General features: G+C 39.4%; 1 protein-coding gene across 2 annotated transcripts in view; it reads right to left on the bottom strand.

Annotated features, from left to right (window-relative positions):
- ldlrap1b (low density lipoprotein receptor adaptor protein 1b) overlaps window positions 1-19,939 on the bottom strand; it is a 34,294-nt gene extending 14,355 nt beyond the window's left edge. The window contains exons 1-3 of one of the 2 annotated variants that reach the window (XM_016661890.1): window positions 19,575-19,939; window positions 3,115-3,257; window positions 1,089-1,201 (exon numbers count right to left, since the gene is read on the bottom strand). In XM_016661890.1, the coding sequence (XP_016517376.1) occupies window positions 1,089-1,201; window positions 3,115-3,257; window positions 19,575-19,659 (341 nt within the window). In that variant the 5' untranslated portion in view covers window positions 19,660-19,939. The remainder of the gene's footprint in view (window positions 1-1,088; window positions 1,202-3,114; window positions 3,258-19,574) is intronic. The other variant, XM_007574658.2, reaches the window with a different exon arrangement.
- Between the last annotated feature and the right edge of the window lie 1,802 nt (window positions 19,940-21,741).

Genomic DNA, 21,741 nt, shown 5'->3' with positions numbered 1-21,741 from the left:
TGACCTGAAAAAAAAATGTCTGAACATGTTCTAGAAAATACCGCCCAGGTTTCTGCAGCTACTCACATCTGTGCTTCCTCAGAGATTCTTTCTTTTTTTAAAAACATAAAAACAAATAGATGTGAGTTTTCTCCAAGAAACAAAAAGTGGAAGTTGGTGTAACCAAGTAGGGTTAGGTGAGATGTGTTCACTGTCAAAAAAAAGATTGGATTTTTGAGTTTGCAACAAAGCTAATCAGTAAGAGCCAAAACATTGCCCCTTTCTTCTCACCAAATTATTTCTTCATCCATCTTAAAATAAGTAAAGGACAGTTTTGTGTAAGTAAGACAGAAAAGCAGAAAGAAATCAATCACCACTGAGGCAATTATGTTAATTTATGCTCAGATGTAATGTGGCTTACGTCACAGTAAATGAATATGCTAAGTTAATATGCCTGGGGGATACATTATGCATTTTTCAGTTCCACAAAAGAAGGCTTTATATTTTTGCAGTATTTCGGACTTCCTCTCACCGTCAGGTCGCAGCTGACCTTTACTTTGACTTCTTTCCAATTTAATTTCTTCCCTCTGTCAATAAACTTTGTGTAACAGAAAATAGCAAATGAATGCACATCAGTGAAATAACCTCAGACTTGCACATTCAGAGAGCGTGGCTGAGAAAGAACAGAAATGTAATAATCAGTAAACAACTTCAGAAGACCGTAAGCCGTCTGTGGAACGTTTATGGAAAAGTCCCATCTCTGCTTGATGTGCAGACCAATATAAGTGAATTAAGTGAAAGGTGAGTCATGCCGGGCGCATCAGGTCATGAACTAAGCTTGCAGGCTGTGGCAGGTGAGCTTTTAACGAGAGAAGACAGATGTGTCACCCTGCGACACCTGGGGCGAAAGCGCAGACTTACAACAGCTGCGGCCTTCCCAAAGGAGTCAAGATTGATGAGAAAAACAGCTGAGAGGGCGACTCGTCTTCCTCTCCCTCGCACAGATATACCACACAGCCACAGGGTGATAAATGAGAGCCAGGCAGGAACAAGAACTTTGCTTTAGTTCGGCGTGATCGGGTCGAGCTCGGTTTGACAGGGTGACTGACCTGTATATGGAGATATTTTCTATCAGCTGGTTTGAGGCACTGTCGTAAAGGATGATTCCACGAGGCGAGACCGATAGCGTGACTTTCTGGAGCTTTTTCCCGCTGGCTTTGGCCTGGAAACGAGAGAGCAGGGAGAGAAGGAAAGGGCGGAGGTCACAGAGGAGACAATAGAGGAGGGAGCGTGAGAGAAAACAAATAAATCTGCATTTCTAAATTACAACCTGCGGAGCTAATTGGCGATGTAATCAGACAATGAAAAGTCGCCAGTGAGATGACAGAGGGGCACTAAAACGGCCATGTTTCATCAAGCCTTTCATTAGGCTTTCAGATGTATATGCGAGACCAAACAACAACCACAGAAAGAAAAATCAGGCATGTAAACGCCTGATTTTACTTCACATTTTCACAAATTATCTTTCATTACAGAAGCAAAACCTCATGAAAGTTTGGTTGAATTTCAGTAAAATAAAGTCTGTAAGATGAGAAGAGCTTCTGGGAGCTTTTCTTTTTTAACCAGAGGTCATTTTGGGGTGACATTGCGCTGAGGTCCATTTCTATTGACTATTCCTCAAAATGGGAAAGAGCAAACAGTAAACAGCTGGGGGATCGCCCAGTTGCTATAGCAACCTTTGGATGCCATCTACAGTCAAAGCAGCTGTTTGGGAGTGATGGCACAATCACAAATGTACACATGTAGCTCTCCTCTGCTCTCTTGTTTTTTTTTTTTGTTTTGTTTTGGGACTGAGTTGGTAAGGGGTATCAAGATGTTGCTTATGTTTTGTTTATTTTTCACCAACTTAAATTTTTTTCACGTTTACATTTGGTTGTTTGCAATACTTTAGAGCTTTTCTCTCAAAAACTGAAATTTAATTAATTCAAATCAGAACAAGATTGACTTTCTTTCCTAATAATAATGATATTTACTTCCAGTCTGTATTACTTGTTCAACATGGGATTAATTTGTGGGGGGGGAAGCAGCTCCTGTCCACTGCTGGATACGACGGAGGTCCTAGAACGACGCGAGTCTGTTTCTCCTTTAAAGACCCTCCAGAGCTCGTTAAAGTTAATAAATTCTTAAAAATCGCAGCACGTTTTAAACAGATATCTCATGGCTTCAAGCAGAAAATTGAAAATAGGGGAATCATGGAGTGTTCCAACCTATAAATCAATACAAAAAGAGTTGAGAAGAAGAGGGAACAAGAAAGGCTCCGGGACTCTGGTGAGCTACAGAAAATGTGCAAAATATGAAATGATATGGAAGATTAAGAGTCGCCCAGTTCATAAAAGAGAGTAATAAGTGCAGGACTGCGGCACCAGAGACAAAAACTTTCTCCAGAAAATAAAGGTACGCAAATTAAAGGTCGCATTTTTCTAAATTTTCAATCCGAGATTACAGATCTGCGATGAAAGCTTATTTTATCTTAAGGCTTTTCACAAATATTTACCAACACTGAAGGTGATGCATATCTAAACCATAAATTAACGGAGGCAGTTATGTAAAACAACTCCATAATGCCTATAATCTCGCTGCCAAAGCCTTGCTATTCATCAAAATGTCAGAAAACATATCAGTTTAGCTGTAATCCGCTTTAGAGCGGACACCAACAGATTAGACTAAATCAGAGCCTCTTAGTTCCCCCCTCATTCATCAGCGTCTCTCAAGAATCCCACCATTGTGCCGCCTCTAACTTCATTATTCGCCGAGCTGTCGGATCCCATAACATGAAGCCGTTTCTACCGGAGTTTCTACCCTGAGTCGCAGGGTCCACACTAACTGTGTCCTCTTCTAAAATGTCAACGATGCGTTTGAGGAAGGGGCCCGGGGGGAAGAGCAGTGTGATCACATTTCACTGAGGTGCCAGTCAGGTCATAATCATCTGGAGTGGCAGAGGTGATGATGTGGAGAAAATATTAGAAATGCTTGACAGAAACTCATTTTCTGTTGGTAGGTTATTTACATAGAGAGGAGATTTGGGTGTTTAAGCTGATTCAGGTTGTGTGTGGATGTGTGTTGGTGTTGTTTTACCGTGGCAACTATCCTTTTGACGGCCGCCGCAGACAGCTCCTCGCCTTTGGGCTGCTCCACCATCGTCACCCCCAGGTATTTGAGGTGAAACACCATGCCCTCCAGCAGGGTCTCCCTCGTGTCCGTCCAGTTCTCTGGAAGCTCTGAAAAAAAATCACACACACACACACACACACGGCAGTGAAACTTCTGAACACAAACAACACAGCAAATGACATCACAAGGAATCTCCTTTCAGGTTGCAAAGAAAAAGCTTTTTATGAATGAATAGCTTGATTGTGATTACAAGAAACCAGCAGAGAAATTAAATATTCTGACAATTTTCCCTTGATCATTTCTGACCAGAGGTAGCCCGAAAAGATACAGAAAAACACAGAACAATCTGACTTACTTCCTGTTTATTACATGAATCCTAACATAAAAAATGTCCACTTTTTGGCCTGTAAATGCGTCAGCAAGCAGAATGTCCAGTGCAGCACTTTTTTGACATTAATAAAGAACAGATTAAAAAAAAAAAAAGTTAGGGACAGAATATTTAAGCATAAATGGGAATAATATTTTCATCCCTTCACTTTCTGTTAGATTCAACATCACTACCAATATCAAGGAAGCTGCAGCATATTTATTTTCTCTATGATGTTTATACAATTGGTCAAAATTGTAACTGGCAGGTCTAAGAAATAAAAAAAAAAAATCATTTTCTGCATCTTTATTTAAAGTCCTAATTTGAAAAACATACATATATAAACACATAACTTTGAGTTAAAAAAAAAAAACAGCCAAAGTTTTTAAACACAACAAATTTTAGTTCTTCATAAAAATTTTAATTGAAGATGAGAGTGAAACTGAGGCAATTTTCCCATTGAACAAAGTAACCAGGAACTCAGTTGGTCAAATGCTAATAAAGGGTCGCTGACATCGATGGTGGACACTGAGGCGGGTCTGTTAACACCAAGGTACGGCATGCTGTGTTTTTATTTTTTATTTTTTTTCTTGGATTGGTCTCCAGCACTGTCATCTACACATAAAATGAGATTATACCTTTTGGAAGAAGCCGTGCCTCTTAAAATAATCTGGGGATTTGTGAAATTAAGGACAAGTCAGTCTAAAGCCGATCTGGAAATGTCAGCTGAACCAGAAGCTCAAATATAATCTAAAAATCCGAAAGTTGTAAAAAAAACAGTTGCTTGAAGTTGAGAACGGTCAAGAGATCCAGATTATAAGCTTAGTGTGACTGAAGTTTTTAAAATTCAATTCAAAGTACTTCTAAAACAATCTTACGAAACTCGTTCTGGCTAATATTTTATTAGTTTATGTAAATCAAAATTTCTACATTACGTGTGTTGTTACAGTGTTTGTAGTATTTATTTCTGTTGTTGTTTTATCTTGGATCCCAAAGAGACAACCTGAATAAATAGAAGTCAAATAAATTAATTAAATGTTGATCGCTCTGCTTTATTTTTCTGTTTTAATAAATAATTGGGACGTTAAAATAGATTGGGACCATAAACTTCCTCTGACCTTCTCATACAAACACTTCAACTTTGTTTAAATCGCTACTTCCTCTAATCACTCCATGTAATATGCTTAGTAAACATCATCATCAGAAGAACTGGGCTCTTTCAAACCAACAGAAACACTCTCCCTACGGCTTCAGTTCATTTCCATCTTCTGAACACGACGACTCTGCAGAGACACAATTCAAAGATTCTCTAAAGCATCAAGTCCATTTAAATACGAGCACGAGTACTGGATCATGTTAGAAGCGTCCTAGCGGTCCCTCGTTTGGTTTATGTGAAACTAAAAACTACTTCAACATCGCTGAGCTGAAGTAAAACTTGAAACAAAAAGATGAAGGAAGCTAGCAGAAGCTAGCAAGAAAAACTTTTTCCTTGACGCTTAGAAAAGGGTTCCTAGGATGTTGTGTGAGAGAGGGAATCCATTTGTCTCTTCAAGAAGCCCATTTAAAAACAAACACCACCGTCCGCCCGCATGTTTGGCCTTCGCTATTTTCAAGGTCAGATCACATTGTGTAACATCTCCACTATCAGTAGGTTTTTATCAAAGAAGGTATTCAACACAAGGTTGGTGTATTTAATGTTCGACTACTGGAAAGACAGCAAGCAGGTAGAAAAAAAAAATGGGTCTTTGGTTTCTACTGTGGTGTGCTCCAGCAGTCCACCTGCTCCTTTCCCAAACAACCCCACCCTCTAATCATCTCCATCCCTGTTAAGTGCCTTGTTGCACCCTCAGTGTTTGTTCCTCTTTTCTTTCCTGCTTAATTATTAGCTCCATCTCTCAGCAGACGGTATTTTTGTCCCCCTCACCCCCAACAATCCGCATGATGCAAACAGTTCTTCTCTTTGCCAACATAAAACCATTTGCTCTGGCCGTAAAATTGCATAATTATGGCCACCAGATTGTAGACATGAGAACTCGTTAAAATGTGGACTAACTTGTGTCGCTGTAGAGAGATGCCATTTGCTCGGTGAAATTATTTTTAGGGGCATATCTGCTTCTGCATCCCATTTGAGAATAACGAAGACATGTTTTGCACATATAGGCTCCCATAAATACCTTTAGGAAATTGCCCCCCCATTGTTTTAGAAATGCTTCTCAAGTCTTGTACTACTTGTGAAGATTCATGTTGCAAAGAGTCTTTATTTATTTTAAAAGCTCTCCAAATGCATTATTTATTGAGTGTGAACGCCGTCAGTCATTTAAAGTGCAGAAATCAGTTTTGTGGAAGCAAATTAAAACCTATAGTATCGCTCTCTTTTGAAGCCAAACCAAGCCAGCTGCACATGGGTAACAAGGTTAAAAATGGTCTAAATGGAGCCGCAACCAAACCTATACTTAAGTAATGAGTCTGACTGGGAACACCCGCTGCTGGGTCAAGGTCTCTGTGCTGGGAACAGAGCAGATATCTCTCTGCTGCTCCTGCAGCTACATTAAAGGACTCTAATTGAACCCGTGGCAAAGAATCACAAGCTGCCGTCCGTGTCTCCAGTTAACTCACAGAGAGGACTATAAATATTCTTTGTCGCTTAAGACATGCAGACATTCAACACTTAAGGATAATATTTAACCTTTGGTGTTCGCAAAAACGAACAGTGAACCCTGAGTGAACTGGACATTTGCTGCTGCTGTCGGCCTGCGGAGCTCCTGGGAATTTTGACAGACAGATGTGCTTCGAGAGCGCTCGGCGAGATCCGAGATGCGGCGACGACGTCGGCAGAAATGCACGGCTGAAGGAGCTTCTGCTGGTCCAGCGGGAGATCTGAGAAGCACCTGTCTATAGCAACACTTAAAGATGACCCACAGTTCACCCTGATGGTAGAGAGTCAAGAAAAAAACAGAATCGCTTCTCTGCACTAATTGCTCAAATAAAGGATCTGCTGAATGCAAGAGACTTTTTAAAAACCAACATGATGCCAGTTCAACTCATGAACCCGAGCTATTTTTAGCCTAGTGTGCACCCCCAGCGTACCGTGCACACTATTAATCCATTTTTATACAAGGCACATTTTCATTCACATAACAGTTACCGCCCTTCCGCCTCCCCCTGTTGCAGACAGGCGCCATGGCAGCACCTCTCTGCAGCTGTGGTGATGATCAGAGCTAACTTCAAAAGGCTTCACGGTTGCAGCCTGGGTTGGTCACCGGAAGATGCTTGTTTGGGTGACAGAGATTAGAAATAAACCATAGAGAGAGAGAACAGGCGACGGATCACTGAAGCGAGAAAGGTGTGGGCACATAAGCTGGTCAGCATCTTTCAAAATCATTAACACACAGAGCTGAGGAAAAAATAAGACAGGAAAAAAGGGAGGAAAGTTGGGTTTATTAGAAAATCAAACGTCGTAAAACTCTCACCATCTACCAGTCTCAGATTAAAACTCACGTAAAACTCTCACCAACGTGATATCTAACAGGATTAGAGATGGGCAACTGAACAACATTCGAGAAAAGAAATGCAACTGGGGAAGTGTTGGTGGATTTGCATGAAAAACAGACATGGACGCAGTCAGTCTGATCTGGCTTTAAACTATTTCTTTGCATCACCAAAACAATTTGGCCAAGCCAGAGTTCATTTAATAGAGAACTGAGGGAGCTAAAGATTAGAGTAATGGAAAGAAGAAATTTACACTTCTAAAGACTAAATTAAAGTAATCACCAAAGATAAATAATCCTGCTACAAGTAAAGATATGTAAAAGGCATCAGCATTTATTATTATTACTATTGCATGAACCGTTTTCACACATAGAGCTGCAAGACTTACTGGTTATTAGTGCAATACTGCAAGGCTTTTGCAATCAGTTTTCATGTCTGTGTTTTGATGAAATTGCTAAACGGCAAAGAACATGTTGCATATGACGATACTTCTCTGGAAAATAGCAGAAGATGCAAATTCTGATAACAGGGTTTCTACAGCTTTCACCAACTCAATTTACCACATTTTAATACCATTAGGAATGTGATTTAAGACCTATATTCACAGAAATGTGCTGACTTTGGCCAAACAACTGGTGGTTAAATTCTCCTTAATGACAGATGCAAAAAAGCTAGCTAGTGTTTAATATTACCAATATTACCAAGGCATATTAGTAGCTTAGTTAGCGGCAGCCTTAACCTTCAAGTCAAAAACGCAATGCAGATGTTTGAGTGTGACCCAAACTTTTGCCTGACAGAAAAGTCCCACGAAGAAAAGAAAATACATAGACTTTACAAGATTAAATACACCTGTCAATACAACATTTTAAGACCTGTGATGAACGTATTAAAAGGCCAAATTACTTTTTAAAATGAATTTATGACATTTTATGGTCTTAGTTTTATATACAGTAATTTAAGACTTTATAAGATGTTTTAAAGAAGCGTGGGCACCTTGGATAAACATCGAAACGGTTGAGCTGCAATACTCGTTTTAGATTCCCCAAACTAGCTTTCTTTAGCCATATGTAGAATAGAAATATTCTTTGTTTTCTCACAATGGAGAACATTCTGGTGCAACATCAGCAAATGACAGAATAAAGGATAAAATACAAAACTATAAGGGCAAAATGTAAACATAAATGCTGTGTAACTATTAGAAATTGCACACTTCAATTACAAAAATGCAATATTAATGTGAGACTTTCACAGGAAACTTTTCTAAAAAGTCTTGAATTTAAAAGAAGATAACTCTTTTGCAAAATTATTTGTGGTATACTTTAATCATAGCTCTAATAAACCTTTTGCTATGCCTGTGCAACATTTTAGATGTTGTGCATAAACATGCACAAACAAATTAAAGCATAACAAAGCAACCAAGAGCAAAGTTCACCATCGATCTAAACCTGACAACTCAAGACGAGACGCTGACACAGGAAGTAATGAGAGGAGCAAGACAAGAAGACGAAAGCTGTGAAGCTCACATAATATTGAACTAAGATCAGACTGAACAAACTTCTGATTGTCGCACATAAAAAACAGCAAAAAGATGTTTTGGATTTTAACTCTGAATGGATGAAATGTCACTGCAACAGGTCGTTACAGTAAAAATACTTCTTGAAAAAGCAAGAAAAAAGAAAAAGTTGCCTCAGTCTGATCATGAGTCATGAGGCACGTACAGAACGTGATTAACATATTTTAAGTTCCCAAATCTTGTGGTATTTCGCAACATTTCTATTTTAAAAGCTAACTTCACTGAAGTCATACTAAAGATCCATGCGCACAAGAAAAAGGCTCAAATTTACATAAAAACATTAAAATATTCACATTGCAAATGTGAATGTTCTCCGATACATTAACAGATGTTGATTCTGGTTCAGGAGTGGATTAATACAAGGAAGGCAGCAGTGGCAGCCCATGTCTTTATTATGTCGATGTGGAAAGCCTTTAGTCAGCATCTTATGAATCTATTCTACATTCTTCCTATTACACTTTTTCCCTCCATTTCTTTTTAGTTTCTATTTTCCCCTGTCCAAAAATACCTTGAAATGGTACACAGTAAATGGTGAACTGCCAAAGGTTAAAAATGGATAAGGTTACCCAAAACTCAAAAATACATTTCAAAATGACAAAGTCAAAGTAGTGCGTTGTTAAATGAAGGAGAAAAAGGTCATTAACAACTTAAAATGAAGGTCTTTCCTTTGGTGAAATTGCAAAGAAAGTCAAGGTGTCAGAGACGACACTTTCCTCCGCCGTCAAAAAGGTACTCAGAAACTGGGGCAAATTGACAGGAAGAGGTATGGCAGACCAAAAGCCACAACTCGATGAGAGGACAGACTTCTGATAGTTTAGCAGCTTGCATGATAGGCGGCTTAACAGTGATCGCAGTAAGCAAGTCCCAAACATAAGTCCAAGGTATGCCAGAACTACTATAAGAAAACAACTTAAACTCCACTGAGCTGCTTGGGCTGAACTGGACAGAAGCATGAAAGCAAAGCAACCAATCAGTTCCACACATTTATGAGAATTTCTGCTACAGATATGGAAATTTATTTTTGATAGGCATTTAATTTCTAGAATGTCACAAAGTTCCTCTGCTGTTTATCTGCCAAAAGGTGGCTAGTTGGAGTCAAAAGTTAAAAAAATACATTTCGGTCTACAAATTGATTCCATGACTTCTTTTTCATCTCCTCTTGCTAACTTGTACTATCTGTGCTTTTATTTCATGGTGCAATGAAAAAGACATTAAAGTGCATAATTTTCAAAAAGAAACTTGAGAAATTAATTAACAGTAAATTAAGTAAATAACATTAATTAAACTTTATAACATACAAGTTTCACTTCTAGAATTGGACTGCTACATTAAATTGTGGTGATTATTAAAGAGCATCAAAATAGATAATATAATATAATGGGCTCAATCTGTGGAGACCAGCCTGTTGACACAGAGATGTGAATGTCACCAGCCAATCTGCAACCACCTGTTTTATCTGTTAGATTAAAATGTTCTGCTCTGAGGCGATTGTTTCTTTTCCCTTTAATATATTCAATCATTGGAGTCTACACTTTCCATTAAATTTTAATGACAAGAAAACTACAGAGAGAATAAGCTTCCTTTTGATACCACAAGAGATTCAGGGAGGCGAGACAGTGCAGAGGTCTTAGGATTTATAATCAAAGGGATCTTAGAGTAGAGACTGCGCAGAATTACAGAGAAAAAACACGTTGTAGTTTTGGTGGATGTTTTTGTCGAAACCAAAAATGGAGAATCTTCTTATCAAATTAGGAAGGTTTGATAAAGAAAGGTTCAGAGAGGATCGCAATCGGCTTTTCTTGTCAACAGACAGTGACAGTAATGAGACAAGAATATGTTTAGTGAGACCAGATAGTGGGGGAAAAGAACAATTGTGAATGATTTGTAAAGAACAGAGTAGGAAAGATGCAAAACAGTCAAAAAAAAGAGAAAGATGAAGAAAATCAAAAAGCACCCAATACACACACACTCAGCAAAACTAATAAGAGAGTTGGGGAGAAGCAACAGTTAAATTACTGTAGGAACAGCAGGAGCTTTCTGCTGTGCCGTAAACTCTCCAACATGCTGTTAGTGCTAGACTGGAGGAGAGCAAGCGAGCAGTGATAAAGGCATTTAAAACTAAAGCCATAAATCAGTGCAACTATGACGGATCCATGGTTTCATCACAGCAGTCTTTTCCACTCAAGAGTGTTTGGATACTAGAAAATGGATGTGCCTCTCTTTAGCAACATGGTTGTGTAACTGAGAACAAACCAAAAGAGAAGGAAAGATTAAATATGTCCCTCATCTTAACTGTTTGTGACATACATCTCCACACTAAACAAAACCCAGAAACGCCAAAATAAAGGACTTTTAGTTTGACTGACTCCAACCCAGCAAGACTTCACAGTAATTAGGTATGAGTCAACGTTCCCACAGGAACCAGGAAAATACCTTCACATCCTTGTTCTTCAAGTCCTCCAAGAGGTGAGAACACGAGAAAAACTGCAGCCATCAAACACAGTTAGAGTCGTAACAAGCATTTAGAGCTGTACTGGCTGGAGATGGAAAAGAGTAGTCAAAGTAGCAGAACTGCAGGTCCAGTAGGGTCTGCACACATCGACCAATCAGCTGGTGAACAGAATCGGATGATTGTTAACTCGATGAGCCAGTAGGGAACATCAAATATCCCATGTTTTCTAAACAGTAAAGTCACGTTAGTTTCTAACACCCTTCAGTATGGAAGCTGTTGCTGAAGGACCAAAATTAAAGTTAACCTCTTTCGGTACCAGAAAGACATTTAAAATGAACTTGGATAGCATGTCATATCCCAGAAATACACAAAGACTGCTATTTGTTTTTATAATATTAATGAAAGCTTATTTAAGAGAGACTTATCTCTCACACAGTGTGACGTCGCCTCTGCTCCTAATGAAGGCTCCGTGGCAAGAAGGCTAGAACGTCATACATTCACTTACATTTTAAAACTTTAAATCACTATGGCACATTAAATATGGCATTTTATCATCCTTTATGTTTGTCGCAAATGCAGCTTCATTTGTGTAAACTTTGTTTTAATTTAGAACTTATTTTTAAAACATTGTCAATTAAAAGGAAATTGTGTTCCCTGAAAGAAGTAGTAGTTACTAAATCATCAGAAAATAACGGCTATTTCCATTTATGCATCAACTCTGAACATAAAGTGCATCAAGAAATACATGCTGTTTGAGAATGCATTTGCAGAATGAGAACAGTGTGAATTTTTATTAATGCATTTAATGAACAGGCAGCCTGCTGTAAGTAAAGAAGACCCTCAGCATAACAAAGCAATCCGAAGAGAGCCTGTAGGCTCTGAGAGCTCTCCACCCAACTTATTGTGTGATGTGAGCAAATTTCACTGGACTCATCTGAACCCGCTCAATTTCGAACAGTCAATGACCCACTGATGTTCTGGTTTTGCTGGCTAACTACAGCCAACTTGCATACTTTCTCCTGAACACAGTGGAAAATGAAATATTATGACTTGTTAAAACAAAATAAATAAAAAAATCCTTGTCTGGGACCAAAGAACTGAACACGTACACTAGTCTGGAACGGAGAAGGGTCATGATTTTTTTTCTTGGTTTGGAGATGTGCGTCACCCTGGGAAACTGGGAAAAGCGTGTGTTTTCTGGCTGCTTTTTACACGGTCTACTCAGAGGTTTGGTGTTTAACTGTGGGCAAAGGTACCACAACAACTCACGGCTCTTCAAGCAGGGAGTCTGTCAATGTCAGTCTGAGGCAGCCTGCCATTTAAAGCAACCCTAAAAGCCAATATTAGGTAGTTGTCTGTATTTTTGCCATTAAATAAATCAAGTAAAAGGACCAACAGAACATTAAGTTGCTCCATCTCACAATGCTTTTGCTTATCTTTACTTATTTTTTAATATTTATAACATTTATTTTGCTGTTGACATTTTTACCTTTACTAGAAAGGAAGAAAACAAGAGCTTGAACGTAGAATGAATCAAAGAGCTGTTGAAAAGCGGAAATGGTCCCAGTCTTTGGTTAAAGAGCTGTTGATTGTTCCTTCGCAAGAGGAAAAACTGGCTCCTGCTCCGAGTCCAATTGAGCCAAAGAAAACCTATTTTCAGCCATTTTCAATGTATTTATGTTCTAATGTGAGAAGAAGAGCCAACAGGATTAAACTGTCCAAGGATCATTTTTAGCACCAAGGTTCAGAGGAAACCGTTCAACTGTTGATGCATATTTAGGAAAAACAAACCCTTTAATAGGTGTGGCTCGTTTATGAGCCCAGACTTTATTAGTTTATAGCTCAGAACAAAAACACACATCTGCCTTTATCATCACAGATCATAACTGCATGTAGACACAGCTGGTTTAGGCCTCTTTGATGGATTTTCTACATTCACATAAAAAACTTAATGTATCCCAGTTAGTTTGAAACCGCTAAAGTATTCAGATGTGTCGCCACTGAGGTCTGGAAGGAGACCCAAACTGAACAGAAGAATGATATTCAGGACAAGCTAGATAGAACACATCAAAGCTAATATCAAAAATCACTTACAATTAGGGCAGTGTTTAACAATTATTTAAACAATCAATTAGTGTACTGAGTATTATGATGGTTAATCAGATTACACAAAATTCTGCAGTCTGTATACTTTCATTGGACCACATGTCATGTCATGGCCTGAAATGTAATAACAGCATTCCTTTGGTGAATGTCTGATTACTTGTAGCAAAGGATGCATATGAAAAGCTCTGCACTTTCTGCCTCATCACGATTAATCTGATTAACACTTACTTGTCAAGCATGGTGTGGATGCGTCATACGTTGGGATTGTTTCATTCCTTATAACAGTGATGGATATATATAAAAAAAAAAGAAAGACAAACTACGCATTTTTCAGGTAAGTTCTGATAACAGTGCAGATGATGATCCCAGACGTCAACTCTACCAAGCTGTGTCCATGCAGCGAGACACGAAGCATCTGGATGGCGTATATATTCCAGTTGTTTCTTGTTAAACTTCATTTCTTTCTTATCTTGGCCTATTTGGGCCTTCAACTGCAATGCTTGAGGTGATGTGAACTTAAACCAATAAGGAGAAAGCCTGTTTAAGAATTAGATTCCTATCAGCACACTTTGGACTAATTTAGAAACTGCTGACTTAGAAGACAGAAGATGCCTGGAGGAATGCACCAATACTTGCCTTTAGCCTAACAGGAGAGATATCCACATCCCTTCAGCACCAAAAAAAAAAAGAATCAAAGCTTTGAAAGAAAGTTAGATGCTTTGTGTATGAAGAGAAAAAGTTCTTGTCTAAAGAAAGAGTTTGGCTCTTTCTTTAGACAAGAAAGAGCCAAACTTTCTTGTCTAAAGAAAGACAAGAAAGAGTCTTGTCTGTGTTACGGATCTAACACAGATCCATAATTTTAATTTCAGTGGAAAGTGTTTTGCATGTCATTGGAAGGTCAGGGGTAAAGTTCCCTACGCATGGTTTTAATATGCGTCAGCTTCCATCATTATAACAGAAGACACATCCTGTCCTAAATATCAATGTTATATTGACCCAAAGACAAGGAGGATGTATTGCAGCCGTTGAAATGTAATTTGAAGACCCTTCAAATTAATTTCAGAGGGGTGAGGGAAGGGATTTAGCAGAGGATAAGTCACCGAGACATGTGTCCTTCAGTATCAGCTAAATCCACTCAAAGAAGGAAAGTGAGTGGAGGGAGAGAGGAAGATGACTGGTCATAGCAGTCGGGGGATTAGGGCTCATGACCAGCTGAGTTCAGAATGTACTCCCAACAAGAATCTGGGTTATGAAACTGATCCTCAACACGCTCCGCTGGCAGGCTTGCCAAACAGGAGGGGCTGGTCTGTGACGACTCTGATGAAGCACAAAATCAGAATGCATTCTCTCAACAAGGGCAGGAAATGGATCTTATTTTTAAAACAAACAAACATTAACCAGCCCGGGGTTTTTTTTCTCAATCCGATCTACGAGAGGCAGGAAGAACTGGTGGAAGATAAAGTGATAATTAGAATCATTCAACATTGACCAGAATAGGACAGCCACCTCAGGGCCGTTAATAATCAATAGGCTGCAGGCAGAGTTGGCTTCATCAGTCGATTGACATCAGATCACTCTGTTAGCCAACTGGCATTACACGTCATTGTTATATTTTAAGCTAAGATTCCAAGAACAGCTGATAGAAAGTCACTTTAAATATCCTGACATAGAGACACGCCGTTAGCAACAGATGAAGTAGATATGAAACCAGTGATGATGCTCTGGGACTCACTAAGCAAATTGTTTCTGGTATCAAAGGTCACAAGATTCCATATTTATGTCACCATAGTTTTCCAGAATGAAATCTCCACTTCTTGTGTGCCAAGTTTTCCCATCACAGGGCGACACAGAGACGCACAGAAGCTAAATGCCTCCTCTTCTTGTTTGCTTCCGGCCCTGGGAACACAAAGTAAATAGGTCTCTGTTGACCAGCGGGCTCTATTGGCTCATACCTACCAGCAACTCTCACACTTTTAGACCAGAAACCGCTCAGTGTTTTATAGACCGTCAACCAGATTTTAAGGTCTACACATTTCCGAACTGGGAGCCACTGCAGAGATTTAAGGTTTGGTGTGACGTGTCACAATGAGTCTTCCTGGGTTTGAAAATATACTACATCTGTCTGTAGAAAAAGTGAAAAACTTTAAAAAATAAAACTTAGACAGCAAAGTGATGCTGTAGTTCGCCACAAACACACCAGCATCAACGATGTGCTTCGGTCTGATGAGATTAAAAATTAGCTTCCTAGCAAACAAATATTTCAGGTCAGTGTATAAAATATGTGGGAAAGCACCAATACACATAGTTAATTTATTGCAGAATTATTTGGGAACATCTTCACCTATCTGTTTGTTGGTGAAGATAGTCAAACAGTGAATATTTCCCTGGATTAACCAGTTGACAGGAAGGAGCCCAGATCTACCATATGTTTGTCTACTAATCTGCTCATTCATGCATGTGTGCATCTTTACGCAACTTCTGTCAACCAAAAAAACATACAGATTAAGAAAAGGAAGAGAAATCTTACAAAAAAAATAAAAAAATCTCTGATTCTCATGAGCCTCGTATACAAGATTAGTTCAATATATATGTCAGTGGGCTTTTCTCCAACTAATAGACTACTATAGAGAGGGTTTCACCTAATTATTCTGATCAAGGTTTGGGCAGAGGAATTAGCGCTACTTTAATAGAGGATGGAACCAGTTTGTTGAATAAAAAACACCCAGAAGATCAATCACATCCAATCAACGCACACCAACATCTTATATTGACAATTAACTCTGCAGGAAATATACAGTTTAACCTCTTTGCTTTGAACGCCTCTAAAGGAAGGACGTATAAATTTGCATTACAATAAGTCACCAACACTATGACCACTTCCAGGCTGCATTCACAACATTATTAGTAGTAGCAGTCATGGTTTCTGTAAGTTTCACCAACACAAATGTAAAACTTCTTAAGACCATTAACAGAGAAACTTAAGACCAATGTCACAGCAGAAATGTACAAAAGAAAATTGTATTTTTATAGTGTCAAAGGTTAAGCTTTTTAGCTCTGAATGAATGCAGCATTGTACGAGTTGGCAATAGAGTCAATGGCGAAGATGAATGTCGTCCAACCAAAAGGCGATAAAATTTACACTTTACCTAAGACAGATGCAGGTAAAAGCTAACTATGTAGGCAAGTAGGGCATATTAGTAGTACATTAGCTGGGTATGACTCAAAAATTTGTCTGACAGAAAAGTCCCACGAGAAAAAAAAAGGTCCGAACGACATTAAATAGTCCCGCCATGACAAAATTTACAACCTGTGATTGACACAAGTCCAACTTACATTTTTTAATGAGTTTAATATTTTTTAAGGCCTAATTTTAGATGGATGATTTTAAGAATTTAAGACTGTTTTGTTTTGTTCTCTTCTGTTTTAATTCCTTTTACTGACCAGGATCTCCTGACACTGAAGCCGATAAACTCGGTGAGCATGCCTCAACATATGGCTAAAGAAGATTACATCAATTATTTCTCACCATGAAAGAGATCTGGTGAACCAGTCTGCTCTCTGCCAAGTTTACTAGAGGAAAGAACGTGTAAAAGCGGAGCACATCAAAGATTCGCTTACTATTACTTTGGATATTACTTTTTTAAAAGTGTTTCTTCCTTTAGGATTACATTTAAAAGAAACAAACCTTCCAGACTCCACAAGCCACATTCAACACGACACAGAGATTAGCTGCTTGCCTCATATAATTACAACTGAGTACCCTGGCTCTTATTATAAATGCACTAAAATAACTATTATGACATTTTGGAGTGTTATGTTTTGGCAGCTGTGTCAGCTAGAACCAGAAGAAGCTAAACATCCATTTTCCCCTCACTGGATTAAAACTGCCCTTCAGGAAAAACAGTGACAAAGCAGGATTGTGCCGCCCCATCTCCACATGACACCTTCGCCGGCTCCACACACACACACACACACACACACACACACACACACACACACACACACACACACACACAGGCAGCAGCACACTGAAACACAGTAACCAACAGTGCTGTAAATCAGTAGGGATTTTACTACACCATAAAGGAATCCTGCAGGAAGCAATCTCCATTACAACATGGCAGATAACCCCCCCATCACCCACATTGGGTGACTTTGTACAAGGGACACAGGACTGACCACCCACACTGCAAGGCCAAACAGGTTCTAATGGAAAATACATAACAAACATGAAACACGAAGAAAGATTTATTTTTCCTTTTTATTCCTGCTCCTGATATATTAAAGATCACAGAAAGAAGTAACCAAAAGGCTCATGGGAAAAATGGAGGAGGTGCAGAGATTCACTGCTCGGGTGGGAGAATCTTTTCAGAGGACAACTATCAGTATAAATAGCAGGAAGGAAATTATCATCAAGGTATTATTTAGCGCAAACCCAACGTAATCCTCTGGCGATGCCATCTGAATACAGAGAAAAATCTAAGTTAGTTGCAACTTTCATTTCTGGAAACAGCAAGGTTAGACCAAAAATGTGCACTGATAAGCTGCTGCTTCAACGTTTTATCAGTGCACAGTGGTATTTTCAACATCACCAAAAATACCACTGTGTGACTTGGAAAGAATGAAAATGTTGTTTCTCTTCTATGTAAACAGAGATTTTCTGCCTACCGCCACTGGAAAGTTAAACACAACTGTAATTTAAAAATGACACTAAAGACAAAAACCATTTTCCCACTTATAAAAAAAAGGGTAACTATTCTATGTCAGTTCAGTAGATAGTCTTAAACAAACAGGAGGCAGATCCAAAGTAAGAGCCAAAAGAAAGAAAAACAAATCACCACTCTTACTTTAAATGATGAGGAAAAATTGTAATGACCACTGTACTAAGCAATGCTAACAATCGGGAAAATTTGAAATGCATGACATATCTGTATTAAGGCATGTCAGTCAACTTTTAACATATCGCTACCAATCTAATAAGAAAAACTGGGACAATATTAATAACGTGTTTATTTCCATCTTGTTAAATGTGTGTGTGTTTAGGGAAGGGGAGAGGGTCGTTTGAGCATGTGACAAGATTGTGGGTTGTTTAAAAAGGATAGTGTATTAATATCAGTTATTCGGTCATAAAAGTAAAATTATTTTTTTCTATATTGGGCATTACTAACAGTGGCAGCATCATGCTGTGTGTATTCTGCCCTTCAGCAGGGGCACTTGGGGAAAAAAGCAAGATTCCAAAAAAGCAAAAAGCTTGACTGAGGCATCAGAATTAAGATTTTCTTGCTTCTAATTTATACCTTAGATTTGCTGCACCTTTAAAATAATGCAATCTAAAACAGAGGGGATGGAAATAAATCCAAAATCCAAAACTGGGTTGCATGCAGAAGTCAGGATCCACTTCAGGAGTCTGACAACGTGCTGAGAGAGACTGGCTGTCGTTTATTTACAACACAGTGGAGCCTGTAATTACATTGCAACAGTCAAAAAAGAAAAAAAAATAGGAAGATCAAGAGCTCATTGATTACAGGACAGGAGGAGGAACATCTGATTAAAGTGCGATATGAATGATTGACACAGTCTGCTTAAATGTCAACACCTTTTGCTGCTGACAGTATGCAGAGTCATGGCACACACATCCAGATCAGGATGAGATCCCAGCACTGCATCCCTCTCTCCTGGACCAAAACAAAGCATCAGCTGCGCTGTGGAACACACCAAGCAGCCAAATGCTCTTTTGTCTGGGAATTAAAAGATGAGAGGGACAGTGAAACACTGGCCGTGGACATCCCCCCTTTGTGGAGATAAACAAATGAGACCAGGGTGCGTGTGAAACCCCACGCCAGTGTTTAGAAAGGCTAAAGTCAAATATGCCACAGGAGAAAACCCTGATGGTTCGGTCTACCATAAACGGGTCAGAAATGTTCTAAATGTGAAGGATTTACCGCCAGTCCTTCTGGCAGCCTCGTGTTTTTTGTTTCACATAGAGTATCTCCATAGCAACAGGGCTGCCACGAAGGCGAGCACATTTCTCTCAGTGTGGCTCACAAGTCTGAATCACAGGAGACTGGAGCTCCTCGCTGCGCCTCTGTTAAACACTACCAACCACGGCAGGCTGTGGAACCTGACGTGACGGGAAAACTGCAGGATTTCCTACAACTTTGATGCTTCCCTCAGCCCCATCTGGGGTTACGGGCCACTTGTGGAGTTCAGGGAGAAGCTGCAAAACGAGTCAGCTTTGCGATAAAGTGTCAAGTTCATGTTTCCTGAAGTACATCTCTGCTCTGCTGGGCTTGTAATTCACACGCCTCCCGTTCGCGCTCCGAATCATTTTAAAGCCGACAACTGAAGTTGTGAGAGAAAACACACATCCTAGCATGGTTACGGCGCCAGCTAACTGCTAACGTACAAATCATTGTAACACGTTGAGCAACACTTACTTTTATGTCTGCCGGATCCCCACGACTGTTTAGCAATGCTCGGGCTCCGTATAATTGCCCTTCCAGCGGATTTCAAAGCGTCCATATCTTAAAACACAAGTGGGGCGAAGAGCCCACCGAGCGCGTGTCCGTCTTATCGGCTCTCCTCCCTTGATTTTAAAAGCCACTCACAACGTCCAAACTTTTTAAAATATCAATATTCGGCTGTTTTCCTCTCCACTTCGCTCAGCTCGGCTTCACTCGACGGTGGATTATCATGCTCGTCCCCTGGGCGGTGTTATGTATGCAAATTAGCCGGATAACGTGCGTGAGCTACGCCCGCTTTGTGGTGTTACGCAAGCGGTTGTAGCGGGAGCGGCAGAAGCGGCAGTCGCGGTGTGACTGTAGTTGTGACTCGCTGCGAAGGCTTCGGTACGGTTCTGCTCCCACCCAGTGTCAAATGACCCAAACAAGTTGGTTTCCTCGGGTCCTAGAGACGTCACCGCGTACGTCGTAAATTTAGTTGCCTCACCTCCGCAGGTGGATTTGAAACCTAAGGTGAAGCTGGTAGGTGCGGTGAGAAGCAGGGAAGAAGAGCTGGGTGGGCAAACTACATTTATGTGCTATAATATGGGAGGCAAGAATTTTGGATGTGTGCACTCCTGGTATGTTTGATTCAATTGCAATGAGCTACTGGGTCTATAAGGTAGAAAGCTTTCTTGCCACCCTTCTGCCACAAATTTTCTATCAGATTCTTTGAGCAAAACATGTTGATACAAACGTAGGATTAATTAAAGAAACATTTTGAGCACACCCATTTTTAATATGTAGGTCAGGTGTTTGGAGCTTTGAAGATTTCATCTGCAATGTATTGGGGTATTTTAGTTTTAGTGCTTTCATAAAATGATATTGTAGGGCAAAGATAGATTAATATGATGCCATTTTTCTTATAAACATCCTCTTAAAACAGCATTTGGATAACAGGAAGGACAGCCATATCTTTGAACAAATGTCATTCCACACTTCCTTGAGTATGGTTAACAGTAAATGTTTAGAGGACAGAAATGACTAAGTATCACTCAACTTCCAAATGCTGTGAAAGTATAACCACTAAGTATAAATTCTCCTTAACTTAAAAACCAAAATAAGCTAAAGACGCACATTTATAGTTATGTCTTATACACATTTAGAAAGGTTTCCGTTCTTTCGGATTTTGCTCTGATAAAATCGTTACTCATGCCGTCTTCGGCTTCTTACCAAAAATATTTTAGTTGATACCAATCTACCATACTGCATTACTCTGCGCTTACATCATTAACCTTTAAACAAAAACCACTCAGGAGAAAAGCTTGTAAAAGAAAAAAAAAAAATCCAGCTAAACCAGACTTCACATCAGATGACAAGCTCAGAGACATAAGTTCAGGGGGTTAAGACGTTCCTAGGGACACATTATGCAACATTAGGGATAACAACAGATTGGATCTTGGCAAGAAGTGACCTTTCTTGCTTTCACGTCTAATATAATCAGATCTGAAACCGTGAGTATCCAAAGCAATTTAAAGAGCTATAGTTATTCTGCTTGGTCATATAGAGTTTTTGTGAAGTGCTGCTGCTTTTCAGCCGGCTGCAGCCTCAGAGACGAGTGAAGTGTGGAAAATTATGCCTTGGATTTTGGAGCAACAGCCTGGGGTAAAAATTATAGAGGTGTACGTGAACAGGTTTACCAACTTGCAACATCTCTAATTCTTCCTTTTACACACCTATGTGAGTTGCAGCTGAAAACACGTTTGTACTAATGCACAGATTTATCCGGCTTTCTCGATTTTCTGATAATTCCTTTAAACTAACATGTAGATCCTCTTGTTTTAACATTTGTTAATAGATTTGTAACAAAGCATCACAAATCACCAGCATAAAGTGAGTCAAATGCTCCACATTTGTTAAAGCGTGATTAAGAGGGAAGGAATGAGGAATTTCTCCATCAGTTTTCTCGCTGCGCCGGTTTTTCAGGTGTGCTTCAGCATGGCTGGAACATGGCAGAATGCTGAGCAGAGGGCTTCTTTCATGCATTGTTCTTGTTAGGAAGAGGCTCTTTATCCTCGAGAAAGGAGGAAAAAAAATGTGCTGGAGGAATTATCACTTAGATCAAAATCTCTCAGTAATAAATGTCTTGTCTTTTCACAACATA

Source organism: Poecilia formosa, unplaced genomic scaffold (assembly GCF_000485575.1).
Source record: "Poecilia formosa unplaced genomic scaffold, Poecilia_formosa-5.1.2 Scaffold8, whole genome shotgun sequence".
Lineage (NCBI taxonomy): Eukaryota > Metazoa > Chordata > Actinopteri > Cyprinodontiformes > Poeciliidae > Poecilia > Poecilia formosa.
The sequence above is the reverse complement of the archived record's forward strand: the minus strand, read 5'-3'. Positions and strand labels throughout refer to the sequence as shown.